At 37.0% G+C, this 23581-nt stretch overlaps 1 protein-coding gene across 1 annotated transcript in view; it reads left to right on the top strand.

Moving 5' to 3' along the window:
* The first annotated feature begins 504 nt into the window (after positions 1–504).
* LOC147581089 (uncharacterized) overlaps positions 505–23581 on the top strand; it is a 45025-nt gene continuing 21948 nt past the window's right edge. The window contains exons 1-2 of the mRNA XM_086708403.1: positions 505–731; positions 10630–10733. Of these exons, the coding sequence (XP_086564529.1) occupies positions 505–731; positions 10630–10733 (331 nt within the window). The remainder of the gene's footprint in view (positions 732–10629; positions 10734–23581) is intronic.

Here is a 23581-nt window from a genome sequence, read left to right as displayed (position 1 = left end):
TTAAGCTAAACAAATGACAATCAAGCACACTTCCAGCAAGTACGCTTTCCTCGGACTGACCTCAAGAAAATCATTCACGAGGCAGCAACCACACTTTTCTTTAGATTAAAAAGTCCCATTAGACTTCAGATAATTTGCAGAGTAATGACGATATCTAGCAAGGCAACCATAAAATAATAAATGTGTCCAAGATCATCAGACTTACAAAATGCCGATCTGAGTTATACTGGGAGTTGTGATTTTACATTTTCAAAGAAATTCCAATCCTTGTTCAATGCCAGCATTCGATGAAGGAAGTTTGAGAATTCACTCCTTTTTTAGATAGAGAGAGAGAGAGAGAGAAACAAAGAGCAATGCAAAATCTGGAATTCCTCTGCATTTCACTTATTACTTTCAAGTATAAAAACTTCAAGGTCTCAGCTACTCGTCTGTTGTGCCTAGAATTAATCTGTGAGGAGTCTGCTTGGAAAGTTGAGCCTTGAGATGAAATCAGTTTAATTGATAATGCAGGTTGGAGGGGATATGGGAGGAGTACAGGGAAGGCCAGTTGCATCAACAACATTTACGGAGGTTAAGCGTGGCTCTGGAGGAAAAACAGCCAATGTCAGACCTTTGCTGTTCTGCCATGACATGATTGTGGTGGTAGAAAAACCTAGGGACAGGCTGATGCACAATACTTGGCCTTGCTTTAATAGACTTCAACTCCTCGGAAGCTTAAAGAACACAAGATGGTAAAACTATTGAGAAAGAGTGAGTTTTACTGTCTCAATAAAATCTTTCTTCTATAGTTTCCCCTTGCCCTCACTTATTTCTTCTAGAAGTTGATTTTTTTTTAACTGCAATATAAAAATCATCTGATTTGCATTTTCCTTCCAGGGTGTGAAACACCACCTACTTCAAATGTACTTACCATGTCTATCTGTACTGATGATGGTTATATGAGATCATCTCATGTCTCGTTCTCTACTTTCTGAAGTTAACACAAATGAAGAAAATTCAAGGATAGAATAAATAAAGAAAACAATAGATGAGAGATATTCTCTGTGAGAGTCTTGGGATGGCGTCAGTTAAAATCCTATGTTTTCTCTGAGGCAGGTCTGTACATTAAATTATTGCTATGTCAGTGGTCTTATTTGCCTATTTAGTCCTTCTTGAAGAAAGTGTGAAGATAGGTTAAAACTATAGAGATTATAGTGAATGTTTTAGAAAAACATAAAAAAATGCTTAGTAAAGTGCACTTGAAGAATTGAATTATATTACAGAAGGAAGCATTGGGGATATTCAGTTTTAACATTATTATTTTTGAAGACACTACCTTTTCTACAAATGCAAGATAGACAATCCTAGTGATTATATTTTATATCTTCTGTTTATGTGCAAATGATTTGTTGGCTTAAGATTTCTAAATATCACTGTAAATTATTTGACAAAAGATATAATTCAAGGTATCATTCCTGTGAGATCACTATTAACATTTTAAAACTAAAAGGGAAGAAGATTATCAGCAGAGATATTCAAAGGGAGGAAGAGAAATAAGTTAGAGATCAAGTTTAATTGCTCTGAACCTCTTGCCCTCCTAAACCAGACTTTGGTTATAATGTCGTAAGCTTGTGATTTATAAAGACACTCAAGATCAAATATTCTGGAAATAGATATTGAGTTTACTTTTTTTCTTTTAGATTTTGTAATGTTTTGTCCCTGTATCTGTGCCACTAAATATTGTTAAAAGTACTGAATGAAAGGAGATCTAGCAACAAGGTCCTCAAGTTAAATACTGACGTTTATTGTAAATTAAAAAAAAAAAATGGTTTCGAAATGAGTTTTATTCCAGATTTTACTGGTACTCAAGATAGGCGCAAAAATCTTTTAAATTCTGAAGGGACTTTCTAGAAAGATATGGTCATTTAGACAATTTTAAACTTGTAACCGAATCATTTGATTGTGGCTTTTTCGCGAGGAGAGTCCCTTGGCCACATCTCGGTGTCACTATTGCCAGGATGTGATGGGCTTTCTGTTCTCTGTGAATGCTGCCCCTAGCGATAAGCAATAGGACAACCCTGATGGTGGGGTTCAGGAGAGATAGATACCCCTATCTGCAATATCGACATCATTTGGAATTACTGACAATTGCCTTTGTACTTACATAATGGAATTATTGTAAGAAATGTTATCTTGGGAATTTTAACAGAAAGGATTATAACTTTAAAATCTGCATGAAATTTATTATGCATTATTATGAAATTATTTCTGAATTACCTAGGGAAATTTGGAATTATTTCTGAATTGCCAAGGGAAATTTGAAATAGGCCCTATGGGAATTCTCTTGAAAATCAGTTTTACTCTTCAAGATGGGGATGGGGCAGGGGCAGGCATGGGGAAGAAGAGTTGAAACAGTGGTCAAATAAGTCATTCCCAGGTAAGAAGTAGGACACCTAACAACTGTTATCTTTTTAAGAACTGAAAGACATCCATTGCCATGGCAAAGTGTTCTATGTATAAAACTCACATTGGAAAATCACTATGTCTTGATTGCATTCATCTACCCATCAGGGATTTATAACTGAGATATAAATATTTCATTGAATTTTTAATAAAACCTTAATGTGCATGATATACAGAGAGTACACTACTATTTGAAAGCCCTGATATATGGAAACTCCAGCAGTTTTGAGGTGGATCAATAAATTTCATGACTTTGTGTTATGAGGGTTTAGTATCATCTTGTCATTTACCATCCATTTCTTAAAAGAAAATAACTACGATTAGAGTCCTGGGCTGTATTTTTGGTAAGAAACCAAATATCTCCCAGACACATCACTGCGGCTATCTGCAGTATCCAATACGTCTGTTGCCTGATACATTATTTTGTTTTTGTTTTTGCTTTTGCTTTTGTTTTTGTTTTAATTTCAGTTTTGCTCAGATTAAAAAAGCAGGACAATGGAACACAGTATACTTCTTTGCTATGTCATAAGACAAGATGGTAAATAGAGCCAGAAAATTACTCTATGAGGAACTAGAATTTTGGGAGTACATCTAAGACGATGCAATGGGTCAGATTTTACGATACCAAGTAACAAGAGCCCATGAGTTGCAAGCCCCCTTATTAACGGCACACGAGAAATAAAATCACAATGCTTCTAATGACTTCGGTTGGAGAGTTGTCTTAGGATGAATTCATTCATCTGTAAAATGAGAGCCTTGAACTGGACTAAGTTCTTTTCTTGTTCCAAATGCTTTTTCCCCCATGTTTGTGCATAGGAGCCATACACGAAATTTAAACCGTAGAAGGAGCTTTAGAGGAAAGATTTCAAATCCCTTGAGAGATTCTATTTCATTTTCCACCTTTAGAACAAAGGCCCTGTAAATAGTATAAATTCATAGTCCAGGAGAAACCAATGAGCTGATGTATTGTGAAAGTTTTCCTTACAATGTCTATTTTATTGTTCAAAATTGAAGAGATTTTCTAGAATTCAGAATCTGGCTGGTCTATCAGTAGACTTATGTTTTAATGAGATTCTAAAAATTTATGTGTGATGCTCTTTGCCCTGTAAATTAGATAGCATTGCAAAACACTTCACTGGAAAATATAAATTATTTACATACTTCATTTATCTTGACCTAAATTACTAAATGGGCCTAGTGTGTTTGCATAGATATTCATCCTTGCTCTCTCTCTCTCTTTTCTTTTCTTTTTCTTTTCTTTTTTTTTTTTTTTAAATAAAATGCCATAAACTGAAGAGTAGCTAGCTAAACACCTACACTTTCAGCCATGGTGTTTTGTTCTTTGAGTAATGGGTATTAATTCTATAAGGTCACCTGAATTATATAATATGAAAAAAACACTTCCTGTATACTGTGCCAACCTCAATTGGTTTACACACTCTGTTGACGTCATTTTGGAGATTAACCAATTTTTATCATTGGATTTTATGTATTTCCCAGGAGATTAAATGTTGGACTGGCTCTTATTAAGTTTTTAAGGTATTTCTGAAGACCTTTAATGATTTATCTCGACTAAGTTTATTTTTGTATCATAAAATCTGGAGATTTTGAAGGAAGTAAACTGAGATTTGAAGGTAGTAAACTGTTCAGATTAAAGCAATCATCAGATTTAAATACTACCAATCCAGTTTTAATTTTAAATTATTCACTGCATTATTGAAACAAAAAAGCCAATATAAGTTTTTCTTACTTGAGTACTCTACCCTTGATTCCTTCTAATTCATTGTGAACCTACCTAATGTTAGTCAGGAGGTGTTTTCTAGTGTTCTTAGGAAGAAAAAAGTTTACTGGGAAAAACAAAAGGTATTTCTAATTAAATTATTCTCTTGAAGTAAGCTTTAAGACTCTTTTTAAATAAGTATCATATTCAGTTTTTCCTTTAGACTTATTTAAAGCTTAAGTTTCTTTTATATGTATTGAGGGTGTGTTCTCTGGGGCAAAGAATGTGATAGTGAATCTAGGATTGATTGGATGGATAGCCTCAATTAAATGGGGGAGAATGATTTTTTTTTCAACGTTTTTTATTTATTTTTGGGACAGAGAGAGACAGAGCATGAACGGGGGAGGGGCAGAGAGAGGGAGACACAGAATCGGAAACAGGCTCCAGGCTCCGAGCCATCAGCCCAGAGCCCGACACGGGGCTCGAACTCACGGACCGCGAGATCGTGACCTGGCTGAAGTCGGACACTTAACTGACTGCGCCACCCAGGTGCCCCATGATTTTTTAAAAAAGCATTCTCAGGCTTAGCACATGGTTGGCACTTCATAGCTATCCAAAGGTGTTAGACTATTGAATGGATGGTCGTGCTCAAGGAATTTGATTTTCTTGGTTAAGCCACATGGTCTGTACATTTACATAAGTAGCATTATTGTTGTTATTGTCTTAGTTTTTATTTTACTGACCATACTTTGTATCTGCCTGTAAAGATGGGACCTACATGGACAGCATTAAATGATGATTCTTCAGTATTAAACTCACATGAACATGGATATGACTCACATTTGGAGCTTTCAGGAGGTAATTCTCAAGGTTGTATGTATCCCCATCACTCCTTGTCACAGCGCTGCAATAGCTAAACCAATCTAGCTGACAATAGTTTGTGCTACCTTCAGCAATGCTTGGGAGAAAAAGAGATTAAGTAGTCATTATCGTGATCTTGGTCCCTGGGAAACAGAAAATAGATGAAGTAGACTTTTGGACTAATTAGGAGGCTAGGTGACACTCAGTGATGTGCTCCTATAACGGAAACAGCAAAGACGACCAAGACACTTTACTATCTCCAGAAGCACTGAAACTGGCAACTAGGAAAAGATTTACTTTTCGGGGTAATCTACCTTAATCATTCTAAGGGAATGAGAGTTTTGTTGAGGATGGGAGGGAAAAGTTTATTTCAGAACTGAAAGGAAGACAGATGGAGAAGGAGGGAGGTAAAACTAATGTGGGTTGCAAGGGTGGTAGATGTTTGAACTACTTTAGTGGTTATTTAACCCTAGTCATTTGGGCTTCACTCCCCAACTCCCTTTACATGTCCTCGAGGAAAGAGACGAAGCAATGGGAGGGACTTAGCAAGCAAAATGTAAGCACTTAGTGAAGTCATTTCTTTCTCCTATTCTTTGGTACTATTTTTGCATCTTGAGGCTCAGCTCGGGTACTTCTCCAGCACCAATCATTCCTTCTTGGGTCCTCTAACAGACAGTATTCTAACCTATTTCTTATGTTTGCATTCATTTAAGATTTTTAGGGAAATTTCATCACATTAACTAAGGAGAATCAGTTTTCAATAATTACCAAGGTAAAGCATTTCCAAACTCATAAAAATAAATCCTGACATTAGAGATTAAAGTTGTTCTCCATACAAAGGAAATTACAATTGACCTTGTATTGATTAATTATCACTAGCTATTACCTCTCCTATATTTGCTCAACTTGATGCATTGACTTAAAAGATTTCAGGAGTGGGGTTCCTACTTTGAGAGAAGTTTGTTTGTTTGTTTGTTTGTTTGTTTTGGTCGATATTCCTCACAGATTGTAGACTGACCAGGGTAGGGGACTTGTCTGTTTCTTTACCAACACATACACATACCCAGGCCAGTGCTGCACGTGGTAGAACATGACCTTAAAGGAAGCCGATGCTGAAGCCAGACCTCCTGAGTTGGCTCTGATTCTGCCATTTTGTGACCTTGAGTGTCTAATATCTGTCTCCGAACAATGAGATACTGAGCGTCTCATTAATAGTCTGGTACCAAATGGGATAATGATATAGTTTTTACCTTGCAAAGTGGTTGTAAGAGCTCAAGGATTTCAACATTCAAAGCCCTTAGAAACCTCCCTGACATGCTGGCGTCTTTATTTTTGCTGTTATCATGGGTGGTGTGGGTGATGGTAGCACTTAATAACTAAGAAAGGGAGGGAAGATCAGTGTTTTCACAGACTTGTAAGAGTTACATAAGATAATATATAACAAAAGGAGAAACTGCTAATCACCACTGACAAGGATATTCCATATTAGGAATTAGTGTCAAGAATCTTTGCCTTTCTCTGTTCTCACAGTGCTGGTGGACGTATAGGACTTCACACACACTTGGCCCCCACCTCGAATACATCTAAATACCTTCTCTTCCTGACACACTCTCAAAAATGCCTTAGAGCCTTGGCAAATATCCTTTCCTTATGACTTCACCTCAGTCATTTCATCCACTCCCAAAGTATTGTCCATATCATGCTTAGCTGCAGCTTTTCTAATGGTGATGTGTAAAATGCTCAGGTGAGATGATTAATAGGTGTTTTGTTTCTTAAATGTTTTCACTTGCGAGTCTGGCACATTGGACTTGACTCCTGAAGCTGCAAGAAGTCTTGACGTCCGTAATGTGTTAATGTACTTGGAAGTTTTTTATTTAACTCAAGTAATAGGCTTATTTTCCAAGTTTACTTCAGCCTGTAAGTAACCCTTTTTAATGCTTGAGAACATCATCGAATAAGTCTTGGACAAGTGTAAAATGTGGATTATTCCAATAATTTGATTATATGATTTCTGCTTTCCTCAAAGGAAAGTAACCTGTGTTTATACCTTTCTGTACTTCTGTTGCCCAATTAATGTATGGAATTTATGGACACTTTATTCAATAATGATTGAGATTTAATTATATGCTAGACCAACTATAAGGCCCTGGAGATACAAAGATAAACATAATATGACCCAAACCCAGTTGAATTTATTTTCTAAAGGAGTGCTTCTCATAAAGTCTTCATGAAAATATGCATTGTTGTAAACCTGTACTTCTGAGGGATTTATTCAGTGGATTGGCAGAAAGCAGTCGTTTCTTGGGAGCTCACCCTGGTGTATTAATTAGGGCTTTTCCTTTTCACAAGAAACCCCCAAACTAAGTTGCAAAAGACAAGTGGCAAAACAAAAATATGCTCAACTTGCCTTATGCAAAAACCGAAAATTTTACCCAACAAAATGGGAAAGTCTAGGCATGGTTAGTGCAAGGTCTTCGAATAAGGGAATCATCTCTCCCTGTTGGCTACTTATTGTCCCTTTGTTGGCTTAATTCTTAAATGGGCTCTCCCATTCTAGAAGCCCTAACCAGATTTTTGTGTACATTCTCACAGTAAAGCAGCACAAGAGGAAAGAGAACTTTTATTTCCTGATTGTTGTAGTATAGGCCCTGGAATTCAGTTTCGTTGACTTGACTTTGGGCACATGCCTGCCCGTAAAGCTGTTCCATAGCTTCAAGCTCACTTCAATTACATAGATGTAGGGTGAAGAAGTGGTCAATTTCCAAGGAAAACCAAGGTGCTAAATTCCAACACCCCAACTCAAAAGAAAAAAAAAAAAACAGAAAGAAAGGAAATAAAAGGGCTGAATAAATGCCAAATTGGTAAATCCTGCTGACATCCATGTCAGCTGGTATATCAGATGGCCTGATAAATTAAACCTAGATGTAGTAAACATTCTTATAAGACTATTGTGTATGCATATGAAAGAAATAATTTAAATGTTTTCTAAATAAATATTTCAAATAGCGATAATATTTTGTCTTATTTCTTATATAGTTTCTGTGTCAAGATCAAGACAGTAAAAAAAAATATTTGAGAAAATATTTCTATGTGAATTGAATGATTGCAATTTATACCCAAATTTTACAGCTGAATATATTTTTTTTTAGAAAAGAGAAACTAAGTGACCCAATACATACTGTTGGCAGCTTGTGTTTGTACTGTATTTATTCACCTCCAGGGAAATGGTTACAGACTGCTGAGGAAATTATCATTTTTGCCTCATTATAATAAGGATGCCATCAGAAAACAAAGTGGTGATATGTTCAAATATATATTCCTACATGGGTAGCACATGGACAACTTAGGTCCTGACCCAACAAATAAAATAAATCATTCTCTATCCTTTGCTTCCTTTCATTCTGACAACTATAATATAATTTGTGTGGTTATCAGAATGTCCTGATGGTTTTTAGTTTTTTGAATATCACAAATTTAATGCTATGTTTCCATGATTTTAGCCAGCACACATGTCCATGGGAAGACCTGATTCAGGAAACACACATATTCAAATTTGATTATAATGTTGGGAGAAGAAAAAAAAAAATCCAGCTTTAGTTAGTTTTTGCAATTATAAACTGCCTTCTTTGCTAAATTACTATTCACCTACTTCTGAAGGAAAACAACAAAAACAAACGTACACAAATAGCTAAACACAAGTTCTCCTTCAAGACCTACTGCTAAACTGTGTCTTATTTCTTTCATACACTGCTTGAAAATGCAACAAATGCCAAGTGCTGAATGTACAGAAAATACTTTGGTTGTTGTTTTCAGTGTATTAGTTTACAATTTATATCCCAAAGGATTGTGGTTTTGTTGCTTGTGGGAGGGGCTATCAGTACAGTACTGGGAAATAACATTAGAAATCGAACGTTTGCACTTAGGCATGGGAAAGGCATCTGAAAACAAAGTTTCCACTTCCAAAATGCAACAGTAGCATAGAGTTGATTGAAATTTGCACAGGAAATCAAGAATTACAATAAATTAAGTGGTTGGGGAGAAAAATCAATCCATGTTTGCAGCTGATGCCACTTTGAAAATTCTACCCCATTTAAGAAATATTAAATGAACAGGAGGACAAGAAGAGAGAAGAGGTGGAGGGAAGGCTTATAGTGAAATATGCTTTACATTTCAAATAAAAGGATCTCTTGAAGGTCTGGTTGAGATGACGTTAGCAATTTCCCCATGTTTCAACATCTAATCCTCAGTCTTGCAGGCTTCAGTTCTTGTCAGAGCTCTAGAATAGATTCTATTCAGACTGACTTACAATTAATACGCACATACAATTCTGCTACTACCACAAGATAACACCCAACACATGGAAAGATAGTTTAATAATTAATATTTTTATGTGTATACCATACCTGTTCTGTTTGTCACCAGTCTTGTGATTCCATGTCCCAATCCTGCTCATCAGGACTTTCTTCCTTCAATATGACTTGCTTCCTCTTTGACCATTAACAGCCCATTCAAAGCTCTTTCTGACCCAATCTTTTCTGCCTTTGCCACCTGATCAATAGTTTACTTGCTGCTCAGATTACAGGTTAGCTTTTCTATCTGTACAACTACCCACAGCACTGACTCCGTCTTTGGCCGTCCATCTTGTTCACGCCCTTTTAATTATTTCCCTCGGGGCTATGTGTTCCGGGCCCCTGGAGGTTCAAATATACGCCCTGACCTGCATGTGCAGAGGCGTGTTCTGAGCTTCCCGCAAGGGGTGCACAGAAAGCGTCACTTTAGCTAACTAGCAGAGCTAGTTAGAGGGGACTGGTGCACAGGTGGCGCCACTCTAGATAACTACCCCTTGGCCTCCCCACAATGCCCCTCGTCCGTAAAACCTGTGAGTGAAGGCCCGGGTCTGGGGTGGAGCAGAGTTGTGTAGCGGCTTCCATCGTTTTCTCCCACCCGTTTGCCCCTGGCAGAAAGTTACCTTGGATAAAGCTCAATGCAAGTGGTATGGAGTGGCTTGCTTCCTTTCTCGGTCCCAAAGTGCCCTCTCAGTCTGGAGGACACTTTACTGGCCCTCCTCCGCTTTCCAACAATATTGAAGAAAATGCCTCACTGCCCCTCCACCCACCCGCCCAAACTCAGTCTGTCCTGGCTGGTTTGTACTCCTATGGTGCTGCCGTTCTTCTCCCACAATGAATCGCACTACTGGACTGTATTATAATTGCTTTTTAATTACCCGATTCTCCAACCAAATTGGAAGCTCTGTGAGAGCCAGAAATGTGCCCATTAGAGCCACACTTGTACCTCCAGTAGCTAATGTAGCAACTACAGTGTTAAATGAAATGGTAACAGCGTATAATTAAAAAAAAAAAATTTTTTTTCCAGATGCAGAGTGAATTATTCACGCATGCCATTAAATTAGAGACAAGACTGAGTCTTTTCTGAACTGTTAGAAGAAAACAACCTGAAATTTTGGATTGTTCTCTGTACTGCAGATCTGGAAGGAGCATCATGAACTTCCTATCCATCCTGGCTTTCTGCTAAAGAGAAATGTAAAAAGTCGAGAATTCTTCAGGATGCTTTTTCTTTCATATGCTTTTCTATTTCTCTCTTGGCAGCACTAGGCGCGCATGGGCCGGGCAGGACCAGTGGACTGATACCTCCTCTGAACCAGTGTCCTTCCTTTGGGGAAAGAGTTTAGCCACGTGGTGTATTGCAGCAGGTAAGCCCTTAAATGATTTCATATGTTTGTAGTTCAAACTGTGACTTGTGAGATGACCACACATCTCAGCACTCACCCGATGGGACAAGAGACAGAAGCCTTTTGGAAAGAACCCCTGTGATTATGTTTCTGTTTCTATTATTTGCAGTGAAACTCTTAGGAATTTACAATTTCAGCATCCATCCCTAAAATTAAAGTGTGTCCTTTCTCCAGTTTTAGATCTTTCCAGGAAAAAAAAAATACTCCTTAACTACAGTTGATACCTACATTGTAACACATTGTCTAGTTACTGGCAAAGGAGAAAGATCTGAAGAGGCTTCAGTTTTGCCCCTGAAGGTAAAGGAGCAGTACATAATAAGTAACACAGATTTCAGTTTGTAGATTTTTTTTGGCTCCTTCTATCTATGAAGATCATAAAAACACAGAAGTGCTAGAACAGTGATAATACTTCATAGCATTAAGTACATTTCACCTGTCAAATTAGCATTGTGGCTTGATAAGAATAGATGTGAAAGAAAGGAATGTATTTGATGATTAAAATCATCAAATTGTTATTTAGCTTTTCTAGAGCACCTTGGGAAGAAGAAGTGTAACCTGGAAGGAAAAAGCACTCAGATTGCTTGGTTTCTTTAGCGTGTGTGTGTGTGTGTGTGTGAGTGTGTGTGTGTGTGTGTGTGTGTGTGTGTGTGTGTGTGTGTGTAGGGGGAGGAGGAGAAGTAGGTAGGATTGAGAGTGTTAACACCCTCACACCCCTCGGTTTCCATTTGTTTTAATAAAGGAGGCAATTTAGCGAATGGACACTAGCAGCTCCTGGAAGAGAATGTGCTATCAAACTGAAGAATGACTTTGGTTTTTAAAATCAGCTTCATCAAGCCCATTCAATGGTTTGTCCTTGTCAAATTGTGGTCATCTCCCTTTGTCGCCCCAAGAGGCTAAAAATTCTACGATCGCGTGGGGCTGGAGTAGGGGATGACCAAAGGCATGAAGGATCAAGTGACGAACATGTAAGAAGACAACCAGAAAAGCCTAAAGTTTTCATGTTTAAAAGGGTCAAATTAAATGCAAGTTTCCCCATTTGTTCTAGTTTTCCATCTGGGATACAGCACCGATAATGCTCTACTGGCTTCATGCATTATTAACTAATTAATTAGTTCCTACACTGTGAAAATCTTTGAAATTAAACCTGCCTCTGTAAAAGAGCTAAATTTGCAGTTTAAAAGGATAAACCTCTCAGAGCCAGTCTTGCATTTGCTTTCATTTTACTATAATTATAACTTTGACATATTTAAATTTGAAGGAGCTTGCACAACAAGTGCTGCTGTGAGAAAGGTAAACGTACACTTTAATATGTCCTATTGGGGGAGATATTTTAAAAATAATATACTTCAAGGTCTGATATTTTATAGCAGTTCAGGAGGGAAGAGTGAAAGTTACAAAGATTACATTATAGCATTTATATGTAGATACATTTATTATACACATTAAAGAGGCTGGAGAACAAGAGGATACACTTGATTTTGAAGAGCCTTGTAGAGGCAGGTTATAACAGAACAAAGACAAGACGCTGTCATGAAGTACACATCTCCCTGATCCTTTACATATGAACCTATACATGTAAACACACACACACACACACACACACACACACATACACACATACACATAAATACAAGCATATAGTCCAGAAGTCATCTGAAAATCAGACATCAGGGTTCCCTCTTTGGGTCCAGACTTGACCAAAGATGAGGTCCTTTCATCCCTACTACTGTAATTTTAGGATCCTATTACCAAGAATTTAATTATCAAATGTACAGTTATGAGTTGAAAGACAAAAGCAATAAATCCTTGCCTTTAGAGTTATGGGAAATATTTTATTCAGAAAGCCTGTTGTTTATATAAACTATCCTTCCTAATTAACTAAATAACCACAAGCCACATTAACAAAACCACAGCAATGCAGTAAAGAAAATCTGTGTTTCCAAGTGCCCTCAGGGTCATCTTCCAGACTTCTCCAAATCACTATAATTAAGAGGCAATTGACAACTCAACTCCTCATTGGCCATTTCTTGATTTGGAAAACTTATTGAAACAATTAACAGACCTAATATAAGAGGCAAACTTAAAGGAACTATATAAAAGCGACTCTACCAAAACCCTGTTTAAAAAGTTGGCATTTGTGTTATTAAAGTAAGAAAGCTTATATTAAATTTTATAACCCTATGCGTTTTTATTGTATAATTAAATATAGCATTTCAAAGGAAATACCCTTTCTTCATCACTCATCACATGGTGGTCACATTAGCTAAACAGTTCCTTTTGATTTGTCAGCTCTTTATGGTTTATGGTTGAGTACTCTATGGATTGAAATTATTTTTCTTCTCTGTATCTATATTGTGGAATTACAAATTATTATTGCATACATAAAATCTATAACATCCAAGCGTTCGTGATCACAGCAGAAGTTTATTGGGTATCAATTATATACTGGGTCTTTTGCTGTTTCCCTGGGCTACAATGTCAATAGGGAAAAATCACTGTCCTCAAAGTTGTTAAGGCTTAATTTGAGAGTAAGAAAAGAAATCTCTGTTTATAATAAAGTGCGGTAATTACTCAACTGCAGTTTTCTATAAATTGCACTGAGGCCAACTTCTAACTCCAAATAGGTGACCATGGAAAGCTTGTACTTAGTTTGGGAAATGAGTAGGTATTATTTAATGAATTAAGGGTGGAGAAGAGAGGACTTTTTTTTTTTTTTTTTTTTTTTAAAGGAGATAGAAGCTTATTGAATACACCACAAAGGAGCGGTAGGCAGGGTGGCAGAGGAGAGGCTGTCAGCCAGAGAGGCCTTTTTTGAGCTTCCAAACAAATAAGTAATGTCAGATAGGAAATTGCCAAATAAAAAATGATATTCTAGGTTAAGCAGTGGCATTTCATTATTGTCCTAAAAGCTACAAGGAGTCACTGTAGGATTTTAAAATATCGAACAGTACGGTCAGATCTGAATGTTTAGAAAGTCCTCTGTAGGAGCAGAGTGGGGGATGCATTGCAGTTGAGTCCACGCAGGAAGTAGAAAGAAAAGCAGTTGGGAAAACGACAAGAATAACCCACCTGACAGGTAATGAGTTTTAAATTTAGGTATTAAAAATGGGGAAGGAAAGAAAAGAGATGTGACAAATCGCAGATAGATAGATATAGATATACACGTTTAAGGCATACATAAATTTTGATTCAGAAATATGAACTTTGAGATATTTGCATAATTTCTGAAAAAAGGCATCTGATTGTCATTTAGTTATATGAGGCTGCACTCAGAGCAAAGGTGTGCAGATATTAAAAGCGTCAGCCGAGAAAGATGATGGATTTCAAGGGAACAGATGCATTTAATAGGTGACTGACATCTCCTTGCAGGAGACTACTGAAAAGTAGACAGGTGGAAGGTGAAGTCACAAATGCCAATAGAAGAGACCTTTGCATGTAACAGAATTTCTCGCAGTAATTAATAAAATCCAAAGAGGCAATTCCATACTTCTTTCCCCAGATATATTAATCCAGAGTTTTACTTTTTCTACTTTCTGCGATGGCCCCACTGGCAAGAGCAAGCCTGAAAGAAATAGATATTAAAAACGAGAAAAACAGCTTTGAAAATTCCATAACCTGACAAAATTATCCCATAAAAATTAGAAGATATCATGGTAAGAAGAACATTTCTAAAATGCCAACCAGTTTATTACACACCGACATATATATTATGCTAGACTGATTCTGAAAAATATACATACAAATATACATATATATATATAATATGACACTTAGGCAGACTTGCCTTCCTGTGCAGGTTAATTTATAAAATTTATTTCATTCAGAATTATCTTGACTGTACATACAAAAGTTGTCATTATAATCTCTCAAAAGGAGATGTCACCCTACATTTCGAATGTGTGGCTTCCTTGGTGAAGATTGTGCCCATGACAAGTCTCATATTTGGAGGCCTGAGTCTCAGGTCAGAACTTTCCCCTTCTGGGAGCAAATATTAGGCCCCTGTGAATACAGCATCCAAGGATACTGACTGGCTTATAAAGTGGCAAGTTTTCCTTCCCATCTTCTCCTTCCTTATGCCCCTGAACCACCTGTATATGAAGCTTTTTCCTCCCTGACTTTTAAAGGTTTTCCTTCTACCATTTACTACAGACAAACATATGGGTGACCATAATAATTGCAAAACTAGAGAATTTACAAAGGTTCTAAGGACACACATGTTCTTTAAAATGATTATTAATTTAAAAAAAGGACATCCTTAAGACCCCTAATTCTCTGCCATTTGTATGCTACATTTTACACATGAATCTTTTGCATGATTTTCTGCACATACCTATTTTTTTCTCTGGGATCTTGTCACTTTCCTGGAGACGCTGTTGGGGAGGTTTGCCCTGCTCTGGGCACTACAGAGCCGTACCATGGGAGAGAAGACAATCTAAAAGACACCAAGTCTGATAAAAACTCATACTTGACTCTGCCCTGTTTTTTATTGGATGAAAGTGATCTGTTGTCCTTCTAATTTCCTGTTTGTGAATAAGGGAAACCTTCTCCGGTAGAAGGTAACACATAAGAGAGACTTCCCAATTCTCATAAGCCTATCTTTCTCATGAATAAATTAGGGAAAAATAATCAATGGGCTTTAATCCTATATGCAAAGTTGGATTAAGATTTATAAATCCGTCAGTGTAATTTGCTCAAAAGGGAGGAAAATCATGTTTATTTCAAAATATGCATAAATATCATTTGAATTTTTTTAAATGTTTATTTTTGAGAAAGAGAGACAGACAGAATGCAAGTGTGGGAGGGGCAGAGAGAGAGGGAGACACAGAATCCAAAGCAGGCTCCAGGCTCTGAGCTGTCAGCACAGAGCCTGAAGCGGGGCTTGAACTCATGAACTGTGACATCATGACTTGAGCTGAAGTTGGATGCTTAAGAGATTGAGCCACGCAGACACCCCAGAATAAATATCAATTGCTATAGCAACCATTTATAATAAAAACTCATAGTAAACTAGTAATAAAAGGGAAGTTTCTTTACATGATGAGTACTTTTTGCAGACTCTTTTAGCAAACTTCATATGTAATTGTAATGATGAAAACATTTATTCTGGCATCAATAATGAGGCAAGCACATCCATTATTACTTCTTCTATTTAACACACTGGAAGAGAGTGAAAAAGTCCCAAAAATTTGAAAGGAAAAATAAAGCAGTCATTATATTTGGTTGACGTTATTGGGAGTGTACAAAATAGGAAAGAATATATTGTTTATCTTTAAATTTTTAAGCAGTAAAAATTTTCCTAAACAGGGCACAAAAAAGCATGAACCATAAAGGGAAAAAAAAAAAAAAAAAAGATGACGTCTAAATTAAAAACTTCTGTTCATGAAAAGACATCATTAAGTGAATGAAAAAGCAAGCAACAGAGTCCGAGGAGATATTTGCAACAAATAAATGTTACAGTTCTCCTATCCAGAATACATAAAAGACTCTAAAATTTTCTAGTCTAAATCAGACCACTCAATAAGAAATAGGCAAGAGAGAGAGACACTTAGAGGAAGAAGGGCACTACACATAAGATCCTTCATCAAATTAGTCATCAGGAGAATGTAAATTACAGCCACCATAACTGGATACCAGTACAGCCATCAGAGTGGTTAGAGGTATGTAGAAGGAGAGGGAAGCCATAGCTACTGATGCTCTATTTTTGTGTATGGTGTATGTACTAAATAAAGTCTGCTCACTTTGTCAGAATATACAGAGTTGCATGGGGATGATTTGTGCACATTTATGTACATGCTATGCATCAACAAACATTTTAGGGAAGAGACAAAACTGAGAAATTAAGGAGAAAGCATCGCTCTAGCTGGAATTTGAAATTGATTATAGGAAATTCATGCCGATAATAAGGAGGGCTCATGGAATACCAGTCATTCTGCCGAAAGAGGATCTGGGTCTAGGTTACAGGTGGTGAGAGAGGAGCAGAAGCGGGAGCTGCCTGCGGGACATCACAACCAGAAAGATCCACAGAGTACACATGAGGAATGCCGAAACTCAGTCCTGCATGCTGTAGAAGGGATGCTGTGTGGCATAATACATTTCAAGGAGGAAAAATTTGTACAGGGAAGAACAGAGAAAGGATGAGCATTTGGACTTCCTGCTAAAGTTACCATTTCCAATGGATTTTCGTTTCCAGAATGTTAGTGCCATGTGTTTATACTTTTTCCATGTTTTGGGGAGAAGGTACAAAAAATAATCAGGCAATGTCAGGAAAGGAATGATATCTGGCTGTGCTTGTGAAGTTTTCTTCTAAAATGATGTGGATCCCTATTGATCTAGTTTTCTGTGGCACGTGCTTCCTCTCATTAGCTGCAAAAATCTGCTTGAATGTTTCCATATAAAACAAATACATAAAATGAGCTAACCAAATGACAGAGGTAGCTATTTTTTACAACTGTTGACAGTTTACTAAAAACATTCTAAGGGTGCCTGGGTGGCTCAGTTGGTTAAGCGTCCGACTTCAGCTCAGGTCATGATCTCACAGTTTGTGAGTTCGATCGCCTGCATCAGGCTCTGTGGGGACAGCTCGGAGCCTGGAACCTGCTTCAGATTCTGTGTCTCCTTCTCTCTCTCTGCCCCTCCCCCACTTGTGCTCTGTCTCTCAAAAATAAATAAAGGTAAAAAAAAAAACAAAAAAAAACATTCTAAATGGAAACCAGTCATGCTTATCCTTCATTAATAAGATGATTTCTCCCAACCACAAGGCAATAATCCAAATCCTCCATTATGCACAAGATACAATTCTTTACAGACTGAAATTTGTGTGTGTCCAACATCAGCCCCAAAGACCTCCTGTTTTCAAATCATAGTCAGACTTTAAAAAAAAAAAAAAAAAGGCTTTTTCAAGTTTAGTGATATTTTATATTAACCTCTAAATTTCAACCTGCCTCTTTAATTGTAAACCCCTTTTACTCATTTTAAAGTATTGGATTTTATCAATCACAATAATCTGATTTAAGAAGTCTTACAGGTGTCATTATAGCTGCTTATGGTGCTTAATTTATCCTTAAAGTTGAATTTACATTCCATGACCATTGACAACTGGCAATCTGCATTGAGAGAATTCGTTCATTCACCAAACATTTGTAGATCTGCTATAGGTAGGTAGGTAGACAGATAGAAATATTTATTGATCACCTACCATGTGCTAGAGACTGAGGCTACACACAGTCCTCACTCTTGGCACAGTAATGACACAATCATCTGTTGTTTTATTATTATAGCACCCTTAATAACTACCATAGGTCTGGGCCCCAATTAGAAGCTCAATAAATGTTTATATATGTAACGAATCTAAAGAAGAGAGGGGAAAAATTTAACAAATTTTATGAATAAGTTTGCCAAAGGGAGAAAAAGACAAAGGAATCAACATCGTGTGATGTTTGCTATAGTCTCAAATAATACTGTTCTAAAAAGAAGTTCTTATTCCCATATATATTCTAGGTATTACCTAAGTTACCTCAGAAATCACATCATATATCCTTGATATTTGGTTTAGCGTAATTAAATTATAGTCCTGAGATTTCCACACACATATGGTGGCTAGAATAATTCAATTGCGCATGTGGTAAACAAACACCGAGCGGCCCACGAAATGGTACGTTTGCTTTGTTATGACTGGATAACACGACCAAGGCATATGTCAAGAGCTGGGCATTCCTGGGTCACCGTGGCATGGTTCTGCTAGATGATTTGGCTGTAACAAACCCAGCCAACCATAAATTATAATAGACCTGACTGTCTAGGCTTTTTGTTCTGCTAAAGCTGGCTCTCGACTGAGTGGTAAACAATTAAATAAATATACCACCTACCAACTTAGCTGTGCAAACTCTTATAATTACACCACTGACCCGAAAGAGGGCAAATCTAAAGACATAATTGCCTTCATGCGATCTGTAGTCTGTCAAGAGAAAGAACACACATGGTCTACAAAAGAAACTAATTTAAACCAAAATGTCATCAGCACTGAGGCCTTATATGTTTTGTGGGTTTTTTTCACTGAAGCAGGAAGAATATTCAGTTTGTAACATATTGGTATGATTAGTTTAAACTGAGTTGATCTTTGCTAAAGAAACCCTATTATGTTGCTCTTTGTTTGATTGCGAGGATGCCTCTATTCAGATAGGAAAAATCCATTTGAATCCTATTTGTCAAGTTTTAGTATATCCAGGGCAAACTATCCCTATGCAGTTTTGTTAAGTTTTACTAATCAAAAAAAGAAACTAAGTTCTAGTATATCATTACAAAAGGAAGAGTCAAAGAAGACATCTGTACAAAAACATTGCATTGTTAAGCATTGCTATTTATATAGTTATATAAATGTAGTTACACAAAATAGGCAAAACTTCTAGTTTTTGTACGGTGTTATTTGAAAAAAAAAAGTCTAGCTTAAATCCTTATAATTAATTATTCCAGATAAGCAACAGTAGTTGGAACCTTGCCGATTTTTTAAAAAGTAGAACCCATTTGTAGAAATAGAATGCTTGTCTCTGTAATGCATGTTTAGCACAAAATTTAGTGTAATCACATCAGCATTTGGAGAAAAATAATTTGGTTAACTGCAGTTAAGATGTTCTGACAATCTCTGCCCATCTGTGAGTCTCACTTAAAACAGTCAACTTTTATACTTTATATAATGGGCATAATTTATCGAGTTAACAATCAGTTTTGATGAGTGTCATGAAAACTGTGATGTAGCAAAGGACAGACTACAACCATGTTTCAGAAAAAAAGAAAAGCAGTAAGGTTGCCTCAGTAATTTGGTTGCTCCACGATATAAAAAGCGGAGTTTCAATTAATGAACCTTTAATCCAGATCTGAGTAATGCTGACCATTTTTAGGTAGGATCTTTCCAGTAGGTTGATCATGGACCTATTAGAGCTGGAGATACTCTGAGAGATCATGTGGATGCATCCCTTGATTTCACAGGTAAAATCAGACTTAGGGCACTTGTCACTGACTTTGAAGCATAGAGACCAGTTAGCCGGAGTCCTGAGAACCCTGGTCCCCTGTCTAGGGCGCTGTCTCCTATTGTCTGTGATAATACTTTGCCTTCCTAATTATCAATATGTACAACATCTTTTTGAGATTTTACGATATTTCTCATCTAAAATGTGGAAAAAATGCAAAAATGGAAAGTGAAGAAATAAGCCCCAACTCTTGCGTAGGTTTGCTATTTCAAACCAAGCAAACATTCTTTTCAAATTAACAATTATTCTACTTATCTGATTCCTTTGTTGCTTTGTTGGTATGTCTCCGGGTCCCTGCGTCTCCTTGATGGCAGGTACAGCACAAGAAAAGCCTTGTATTTAACTACCTCTTCTCTACAGAAAAAAATGTGAATTGAAACCCTGTTTGTGGGGAGAGGTGGTTTGCCTTTTCTAAGAATGTTGGACTTCCAGGGGAGAATGAGCTGGAGTGAAAAACGGGAAAATCTCCCCAGGCAGAAGTGGATTCAGTAATTATAGGTTCTTTTTAAAGATATATTTCAAAGATAATCGTAAGATTTGCTTTTTGCTGTTAGCCACCTTGTGCCTTCTCGTATTGATATAAAGAATCGAGAATAGATTTTGATTTTTACATGTGTACTACAATTCTAGGTCTTTAAGCCACTATAATTTAAATGGTAATGGTATAAAAAATGTGATGTGATATTTGTTTTTAATAGTCTCATTCAGCACTACAACCCAATAAGAAGTGAAGGAGAATTATAATTAATTCACCAAATAGAAAAGAAATGATATCTTTATTATGTATAATTTTCCTATTAAGAAAGTGAACCTCTGTAAGAAGAGATACTCTGGGAGAGCAAAAATGAATTTTTGAAATTGAGGCAAAGATTAGCCAAAATTTTTAATTCTATAGATCACTGGAGATAATTTCTGCTTTTTTTTTTCAGGCTTAGGAATGTGTCATCACCTGTGCACCATTTCCTAGACAATAGTTTGTATCATGTATTAGGACAACTCTGAGTCCAGTGAAATCAGGACACTTCTCTGCAATCCTTCCCATAGGGCATTAGACCCTAATGACTCCCTGCTGAGATAAAAAAAAACATTTTAGTGTTAACTATACCATAAATCAAAAGTGCTGTCTTAGCGCACCTGAGTGGCTCAGTCGGTTGAGCGTCCGACTTTGGCTCAGGTCATGATCTCGCTCTCGGTGAGTTTGAGCCCCGCATCAGGCTCTGTGCTGACAGCTCAGAGCCTGGAGCCTGCTTAGGATTCTGTGTCTCCCTCTCTCTCTGCCCCTCCTGCACTCATGTTCTGTCTCTCTCTCACTGTCAGAAATAAATAAACATTAAAAAAAAATTGCTCTCCTAAAATCTTAAAAATGTAGAAATGGTTTCAAAAATCATCCTAGAAGATAAACCAGGGCAGGATAATTAACATTGTTTATTCATTAAAAAAATTTTTTTTAAGTTTATTTATTTTTTGAGATACAGAGACAGAGCATGAGCTGGGGAGGGGACAGAGAGAGGTGGAGTCACAGATTCTGAAGCAGGCTCCAGGCTCTGAGCTGTCAGCACAGAGCCTGATGTGGGGCTTGAACTCATGAACCATGAGATCATGACCTGAGCCCAAGTCGGCTGCCTAACCGACTGAGCCACCCAGGCACCCTGATAACTAACATTGTTTAAACATGATTGCTGAAATACTACTAGAGAAGTTACTTCCCAATAAATTTCTTACAGAATTAGGACCTTGTTTTTTTCCCCCCGCCACTGATGCAAGATTTTGATTGCACTTGTTCCCCCCTCCCCCACTGATCTTGATTTTCAAGATTGTGTTTTCAGTGATGTAGAATATCTCCCTCTCTCCTACTCCCAGATTTAACCGTCTTATGTTGTCTCTTTCCCTTCACATTTTTGCACACTGGTTGCATTTTGAACTGTTCAGATTAAAAACACACCTTAGGGGCGCCTGGGTGGCGCAGTCGGTTAAGCGTCCGACTTCAGCCAGGTCACGATCTCGCGGTCCGGGAGTTCGAGCCCCGCGTCAGGCTCTGGGCTGATGGCTCAGAGCCTGGAGCCTGTTTCCGATTCTGTGTCTCCCTCTCTCTCTGCCCCTCCCCCGTTCATGCTCTGTCTCTCTCTGTCCCAAAAATAAATAAACGTTGAAAAAAAAAAATTAAAAAAAAAAAATAAAATAAAAACACACCTTAATCACATTTGCTCAATGTCAGACAATTTATTTTGTTACATATTTAGTTCTGCTTATCTTGCATGGTAATTAAAACATTGACAGGAATCATGTTATATATATTATAATTCTATAAATTATAATTTTTTAAAAAATTTTTAATGTTTATTTATTTTTGAGAGATGGACAGGGTGTGAGTGGGAGAGGGGCAGAGAGAGACAGGGAGACACAGAATCCAAAGTAGGCTCTGAGCCGTCAGCACAGAGCCCCACGCGGGGCTTGAACTCACTAACCGTGAGATCATGACCTGAGCCAAAGTCAGATGCTTAACCAACTGAGCCACCCAGGTGCCCCTGTAAATTGTAATTATATATCATATATTATACACTTGTATATATCCATCCATGTAATATATATTACATATTATATCTAGTACATATATTTGAATCAAATTACCTGTCATTCAAACATAAACCTATGTGTAAGTTGCATACATTAGTATATATGTCATGTCATGTTTTTAAATATATACATAAAACATAATTCATATATAGATATATTACTATGAAAATAATACTATTTTTTCTTCAAATATTTAGTTATTTAGGCAAAAATTTATCTTTGAGGTTTTATTTTATAATTATGCTTTGGTCAGCATTTGATTTAAAAAGATAACCTAGCACAGACTCAACAGATATATGAAAATGATTTGGAAAAATGTCAACTAAATTTAGGCTGTGATTTTTATCTATGTTAATTATACCTTTGATGCTAATTGAGACTTATTTTTGTTGTTAGTGAATGATAAAGGAAATAATTTGGTGGTTCCATGAGTCAAAATACCCTATTTATCAAAATTTCTAAATCTAAACTAAAATCAGTTTTGCACCTAAGGTACACTAGTTGCATTTTTTTAAATGTAGAAAACTCAACATGTTTTCATCTTCTCATGACATTAACATTATATCACCCCCTAGATAAATAATAATGGTGTATAGGTAGGGAAAAACCTTCTTCCCTCTACCCTCTTAAGTTTCTTTTTGGGGGCCTGCAAATTAAACTGGAAAAAGATTAACTGAAGAAAAGGCAGACACATTTTGAAAGTATTTTTACTTTCACAGGGGCTTCAAAGCAAACAAGTGACAACCCAAGGAGCAGTCAGGTTTGGGAGCTTTTATACCACTTTAACAAAAGGCAGTCATTGTGACTAGACAAAGGAAAAGGGAGTTTGGGCTTCTTGCAGTAATAAATTGGGGGAAGGTTAATAGCTAATGTATGGTAGGTAGGGTTGCTTATTAAGGTTTGCCAAGCTGGAAATGAAGTTATCATGTTCTTCCTGGTACTGAGAAGGGGGAAACTTTACAAATGGAAATTTACATCACCTTTGCAAAGGGAATGTATGCCCTGCTTTTAGTCAGAAAGGGGAAGGACTGGGAGGCTCCTCCTATGTCTATTGTTTTTCAGTTTGCTTTCCGCTCAAAATAATCTTATGTCAAAGTGGCATATTTTGGGCTGGCATATTCTGATTCCCCTCCAAGGTGAACAGTCTGTCTTCTGTCCCAGTTGTGTATGTGAACAGGCAGAACAAAGAGGGATAGAGGGAAAAAGAAAGGA

The sequence above is a fragment of the Puma concolor genome, chromosome B2 (assembly GCF_028749965.1).
Source record: "Puma concolor isolate L17-30 chromosome B2, mPumCon1.1.hap2, whole genome shotgun sequence".
NCBI lineage: Eukaryota > Metazoa > Chordata > Mammalia > Carnivora > Felidae > Puma > Puma concolor.
The sequence above is the reverse complement of the archived record's forward strand: the minus strand, read 5'-3'. Positions and strand labels throughout refer to the sequence as shown.